Source organism: Lutra lutra, chromosome 7, assembly GCF_902655055.1.
Source record: "Lutra lutra chromosome 7, mLutLut1.2, whole genome shotgun sequence".
Lineage (NCBI taxonomy): Eukaryota > Metazoa > Chordata > Mammalia > Carnivora > Mustelidae > Lutra > Lutra lutra.
Window position 1 is genome coordinate 148,041,206 of NC_062284.1, and position 7,201 is coordinate 148,048,406.

At 46.7% G+C, this 7,201-nt stretch overlaps 1 gene segment (V, D, J or C); it reads right to left on the minus strand.

Annotated features, from left to right (window-relative positions):
- Window positions 1-3,479: 3,479 nt before the first annotated feature.
- Window positions 3,480-4,086, minus strand: LOC125104229 (immunoglobulin heavy variable 1-46-like). The segment is given in 2 exon segments: window positions 3,480-3,895; window positions 3,980-4,086. Coding segments are annotated over 2 exon segments (447 nt in total).
- Between the last annotated feature and the right edge of the window lie 3,115 nt (window positions 4,087-7,201).

A 7,201-nucleotide genomic window follows, 5' to 3' on the forward strand; every position in this document is an offset into this window, starting at 1 on the left:
CCTGGCAGGAAATTCATTCTGTCCACAATTTCCAGTTCTGCAGAAGTAGGGCTCAGGGGAGGGCCCGTGGTGGATCTTGTCAAGGAACCACCTGAGCTGTGTATCTGTATCCTCCATACATGGTAATAAATGGCTGGGTGGGAAGTTTCCATGCTGGTCATTGTCAGGATCCCCTGCTGTTCGGAGGGGTCCTTGGAAATTATAAGTTAGCTCCTCAGAGATAGGTTGTATTACTTAATGTTGTCCCAGCAGATGTTGGGATCCACCCCAGTGCCTTCCCAGGGGCTGATGGACCTAGGCTACACCCACATCAGAAGTGCTCAGTAAGAACCCAGAGAAGAGGCAGGTGACTAATAAAGGACTCCCTGGGTTTTGCTTACCCAGAACCAGAATCCTGCAGGAAGACCTGGGGTGGAACCCCTGTGAAGAAAGCACAAGAAGACAGTGAAGCCACTTTACAATGGGGCAGAAATCCTCCTCCCTGAGGGAGCCCTTGACCTGAGCACTCAGAGAATGTAAAGACCAGAAGCATGAATGTGGAGTACAGGATTCCCAAGCTGGGACCCAGGAGTCTCTGCCTTCGTTGCTACCTTAAACCCCGTGCTTACCTTTTTGACTGTGGAAGGTGGATTTGGGAAGACTTGAATCTTCACCAAGGGCCTGACACCTGTGGGGTTACACAAGTCCTTGCAGCATGGGATGGAAGTGAGTCTCTCACGGAGTAGCAGTGAGCCCTTTGCTGTGGCTACTCATGTCCAGCTCTCATTGGGACACCCCCTCTTTCAGAACTGAGAGCAGAGGAGTGGAAGGAGGTGCTCATCTTAGCTACAGAGACAGAAGTGTGAGCCGGCAGAGAACAGGAAGCTATTCCGAGGTTCTTGACCTAGTGTGCTTTTTTTATTTTTATAAATATTTCATATATTTATTCAACATATATATATAGAGAGAGACCACAAGTAGGCAGAGAGGCAGGCGTGGGGGGGAAGCAGGCCCCCCGCTGAGCAGAGAGTCCAATGTGGGGCCTGATTCCAGGACCCCCAAGACCACAATCGGAGCCACAGGCAGAGGCCAAACCCACCGAGCCACCCAGGCAGAGAGGGATGACAATGTTCAGTAATACAGGGTCAATGCACAAGTCATTTTCATAGGCTGTGTAAACAGACATGTTCTTGAGCTATGTGCAAGGAGTCTACATTCCCTTAGCAATATTCCATGGATATGGGGCCTTGATAGGCCCAGCTGGTCCTGTGAGACACAGCGGACCACAAGTCTAACCCTCCCTCCTCATCAGCCCATGACTGAATAAGGGTGCTGTTTAGCTGTTGTGGAGGGTACCCTGAGGAGTCGCTGGCTGGCTTCATGTTCACCCCCAACCTCACCCCACACCTACATGGGAGATGGTCCCCTTTCTTGTCATGTCCTGGAGAATTCCTCCAACCACATTGTTATTAGCACCAGGTAAAACGACATGCAGACACTGGACATTTCTGGAATAGTATCAGTGATACACATGAACATCCACGCTGGCCAATCTAAGCTCCACAAATTTGTGAAAATCAGGAATTCTGAATCTTCAATAAACGTGATTATTATCAGTTTTGCAGTGTTGCTGTGGCATGATCTTATCCAAGTGCAGTGAATCCCTCATGCAACAGAGTCCCACACAGTTTTGACAAAGTTGGAGAGATTTGGTCATTCCCACCTAGGGCGAAATGGGAAGAGAGGACAAGGTGAAAGGTGGCCAATGCTCCCCAGATTCTCTTAGCAGGGAGCATCCCAGTGAAAGCACGCACATTCTCACACTGGCACAGATCCAGAAGAAGGAAAATTGACCCGAGATGCAGAGCCTTAGACCCAGTGTAGAGTTCTCTACTACAGAGAATCTCAGGCCTCAGATACTAATTGTTTCCCAGTTGTTCATAGAAACAACTGTTAATTCCTTTAGTCCCTCTCTGTGATCCCTGCAATGGGAGTGTCTCCAACTGATGTTCCTTGTAGGCTAAACCAGACATTTTGGACATATATAATGTATTTTTGAGTATCATGGGTCCCCAGGCTAAGAGGAGAATTTCCCAGGATGGATTTCCACTCAGAGTGCTGCCTGTATGTGTTTTAGATGATGAGATGTGGGGATTTGGGGTGATGATACTTAGAAGATGATGAACTGGAGTTTATGCATTTCTGGACTGAGGGGTTGGGGGCTGTGGGGATGTGATAAATGTATGGGTATATGGGATGGATGTGGAGCTTGGAGTCCTGAGGGTCGACTGCGGTGGCCTGACAATGATTAGAAATTGTGAGGATTCTCTTATAGGATGAATCAGACGTTGCCTGATTTCATTAACATAGAGACCTTAAGATTCAAATATTTCCCTGATAAAAGATACCCCTGTGAGGAGCACAGCACACCATATAATCTTGTCCAGTCACTGTGTCGTCCTCCAGAAACATGAAACACTGTCGGTCAACTATACTTAAGTAAAATAGCAGAACTTCTTTTTGGGAGAATCTGGGCTGTTCCTAATGTAATGTCAAGTGCTCTTTTGAGAGACAACAGAGGAAGGTTAGGCCCCAGTAGAAGAGTTGAGTCATGTGACCAGAGATAATCAATGGTCTTCTTGCTGGTAGGTTGGAGTAAGGACTCGCGAGTCTGAAAATGCAAGGGGGTGAATCTGTGAAAACCCAGAGGAATAGACTCAACCCCAGAGCTCCTGCAGGGGTGTATCCCTCCCGGCACTGAGTGTAGACCAGTGGATTTGATTTCTTGTAGACCTACAGGCAGTAGGACATGAAACATGTGTAGGCCTGAGTCCTGTGTCTGGTACCAGGATCCAGTGATCACGGAAAATACTGCAGGGCAGGTAGCGAGTCTTACAAACTTCTCCCCCTGCAGCTCCTCTTCTGTGCCCCAGGGACAGGGACTACCCCAGGGACAGGGACCCTTTTGGGCAGCAGTCCATGGGGAGGAGCCTCTGCAGGAACTCAGCACTGAAAGGGGGACTGCAAGGATGAGGAGCTGCTGTAGAGTGAGCTTGAACTTGGCACATCTGTCAGACCGTGACTTGTGACCATGAGTTCATGAGTCTCCTACCAGAATGTACTGTGTGTGATACTCAGATGGAGTTGGGGCATATGCATTAATCCATAGAAATCCCTCCTTTTCATATCATTTCTTTTCACCAAGCATATGGCCATATTTCAAAAATAGAGGAAGAAGTTCAGAACTTGTTAGGGACTGAGCTACATTCCTGTACTCTGCAGCCCACCTCCTCCCAACTATTCCCAAATGATGCTTAGACAGACATTCCCTCCATCCACATAGAGGTTGCAAATATCCCTCTGAAAAAACTAGTAAAGAAAAAATTTAGATGCAAAGTATTTAAGCCTTACCTTTCTATAGCGTTTCTGGACTCTTCCAATCTTTCTACAGAGATTGGTGTGCACATGAAAGCAGTATTTTTATCCCAAACTTCTGACTCATTTGTATGAGGAAGTCAGGCGTATTTTGTCCCCTTCCTCCTCAACCCACCAACAAAGCCATCCCTTCTCATGCTTTCTGACACATGCAGGATGTGGGTTCTGACACTGTGTCTTGCACAGTAATACACAGCCGTGTCCTCAGACCTCAGACTTCTCAGTTCCATGTAGGCCGTGCTTGTGGATGTGTCCGCCATAAGCGTGAGTCTAGCCTGGAATTTCTGTGCACTATTTGTGGCACCATCTTCAGGGTCAATTCGTCCCATCCACTCAAGCCCTTGTTCTGGGGCCTGTCGCACCCAGTGCGTATAGTAGTCAGTGAATGTGTATCCAGATGCCTTGCAGGAGACCTTCACGGATGCTCCAGGATTCCTCACCTCAGCTCCAGACTGTAACAGATGCACCTGGGAGTACACACCTGTGGAGAGAGAGCAGGTGGGGATGAAATCATCTTTGATTGGCCTTTTTCTCCTCCTCAGCCCAGAGACTGGGAGTCACTTACCTGTAGCCAGTGCCACCAAAAAGAGGATTCTCCAGTTCCAGGTCATGGTGACTGGTTGTGCTCTCAGAGGATTCTGTAGTGGAGGGTGCAGTTGTTGGGTGATGCTCTCAGTGCAGAGATATTACCATATTTAACATGATGCACCTTGGACTATTTGCATATTCATAAGGAATAGTATTTCATACTCAAGACCAGATCCATCAAAAGAAGAAGCAGATTGGGGCGCCTGGGTGGCTGAGTGGGTTAAGCCGCTGCCTTTGGCTCAGGTCATGATCTCAGGGTCCTGGGATCGAGTCCCGCATCGGGCTCTCTGCTCGGCAAGAGGCCTGCTTCCCTCTCTCTCTCTCTGCTTGCCTCTCTGTCTACTTGTGATCTCTCTCTGTCAAATAAATAAATAAAATCTTAAGAAAAAAAAAGAAGAAGAAGCAGATAGACATCACAGGGACTGAGCTCAGTCACATGGTGAGGACCCAAGTCCTAATCCTTGTTTGAAGACATGGGTACCCTGCAGCTCGCTGAACTGTGTTTAGACAGAGCTTCTCCACTGAAGGAAAAAAAGCCCAGGAAATGCTCCTCATGCAACCCCACCTTGGAATGACAGAGAGACACCCTGAACCTGTTCTTGGCTCTGCTATCTGAATAACTTACTCCTGGATCAATGTGTCTCCAAAATACTGCACCCATGAGCTTATAAGTGCATTCGTTCCTCAATCTCTTCACAATTAAGACATCTAAAAGTCCTGGAATATCATCCTCTTCAAATATGCTTCTCATTGCCTTGAGTTTGGTACATACTACCAATAGAACAGGATATCTACACACCCTTTAGCTTTCCCTGTCCTACTTATATGTTACATTGTTTTCTGCTAAAGGAAACCTTGATTAGGAGAGGAAAGATGTCCTCAGAGCCCTGGGTACCTGTTCCTGGGTCAGCAGCCCTATGCTGGGTGGTCCTGAGCACCCCATGCAGTCCAGACCCTGTCCTGCAGGGAGGACGCTGTCTGGGCTCATGAAGTTTTTACTGCAGTGTCTATACTCCAGTATTACATGGCAAAGGGAAGCAGAAAATGTCACCCCACATGTGCCTCTGGAATTAAAGGTACTTAAGATAGCCCATGTACCCTGTCAGGTCCCCTTCACCCTGAAACCTGAAGATAAGTGTCCAATGGGAAAGGCTCCCTCGCTGTGCCAGAAAGAGAGAGATGTCCTTAGCACCAGAATTAGGAATTTAGGACCTCGGATGCTTTACAAACAAACCATATTTCTTTACAAATTTATTTCCACAAACCCATGCTTCTTTTTATTATCATTCTTCATAAGTTTACTGTTGATCTTTCCAAAGGTTTAAGAGTTTTCTGCTTTGCTCACATCTTTGTGTCTTACATTTATATGACTCTTATTGCACTGCTAGGTATTTACATCAAAGATACAGACGTAGTGAAAAGAAGGGGCATATGCACCCCAATGTTCATAACAGCAATGTCCACAGTGGAAAGAGACGAGATGTATGGATAAAGAAGATGTGGTCCATGTATACAATGGGATATTACTCAACCATCAGAAAGGATGAATACCCAACTTTTGTATCAACATGGACGGGACTGGAGGAGATTATACTGTGTGAAATAAGTCAAGCAGAGAAAGTCAATTATTGTATGGTTTAACTGACTTGTGGAACATCATGAATGTCATGGTGGATATTAGGAGAAAGAATGAACAAATGCAGGGGGTGCGGATTGGAAAGGGAGATGAAGCATGAGAATGGTGGACTCTGGGAAACAATCTGAGGGTTTTAGAGGGGAGGAGGTTAAGGGGATGGCTCAGCCCGATGATGGGCATGAAGGAGGTCATGTATCGCATGGAACCCTGGGTGTTATATGTAAATAGTGAGTGTTGGAACACTGCATCAAAACTAATGACGTACTGCAGAGTGACTAACATAACATAATAGAAAACTGAAAAGAAATTTAAAAAGTAAATAAAAATTTAAAAAACCAAATCTGTTTTGAAAGGAAAAATAATAAAAAATAAAATAACAATGAAAATAAAATAAATGCAAAATTAAATTCATTTTCTACTGGATTTCTTATGTCAATTTAATTGTTAAAACAGCTGAAGGTCCTGGAAAGGAATGTGGTAAAACTTTCTGCCCCTACAATGTGTGTGCTGTGCCTTCAGGGATCTCTTCCAATGACACCATGTGCTCTGATAACCTCTCCCGTAATAGTGAGATGTTCTTACTAGACCTGCACACTCTACAGGGAGACCCCAATCAAGGGATCTCAGAACCCACCCGAGAGCCCCTTCCCTGGAGCCCCGTACTCATTGGAAGTCCATAAACTCTGGGGGATATCGGGGTGGGGCCTCTTATCTCCTTTAGATTCCTGGGATTGAAGGTTATGTCTGATTGTGTGTGCTCATGCTCACGCATGTAGCTCACAGTCCGCTCCACACCCACTATCCAATAACATGCACCAATGCTGTAGCTGATATTAGCAGTAGGGATCCAAGTTTCCCTTTTCCCTGTACACAGCACATGGACAATGCCCTCCGCGCTGATGCTGGGACCAGGAGTGTGCCTCCATTCATGACGACACATCAAAAGCAAATAATTCAAGCAGAGACAGGGAAGTGCATGCACGTTGGTTTTTTTTTGTGTTCTTCCAGCACCTGGGACACTGAAGATACTGTGGACAGAAGAGTCCATGGTTGCTACTCAGAGTGTCATTCCTGGGCTGACCCACCCTGTCATTGCTGCCATCACTGAGCCCTTGGCATGTGGGGAAGGTCCCAGTATACCTGCAGCCCCAGGAGGTCTCCTTTCCCAGTGGGCACAGCCAGGATACTAAGGACAGGACTCTGGAGGTCACAGGACAGGGCAGTCTTTCCAAAACAAAGGCAGGTGCTGATGCAGGGACAGGTGATCTGGAATGCTGTCTTGTTGGGTCAGAGTCCCCTGCTTGCCTGCTTGAGTGACAATGAAGGGTCTCTGAGATAGGGGTGTCCCTCCCAGAATTCAATCACCTTCTCACCTGTGCTGATGGGCTCCATGAAGCACTGGCCTGTCTTGGTAACATTTCCAGAATAGCTGGTAATTCACATAAGAAGCCACAGTGGGGGAGATGCATTTGTTTCTGGTTTGGATAAACTGTCTCATCACAAGAGCTTGATGCTGTATGTAGAAAGTCCTCGTGGTTCTTCTTCAGGAAAGCTGTGCTTCTG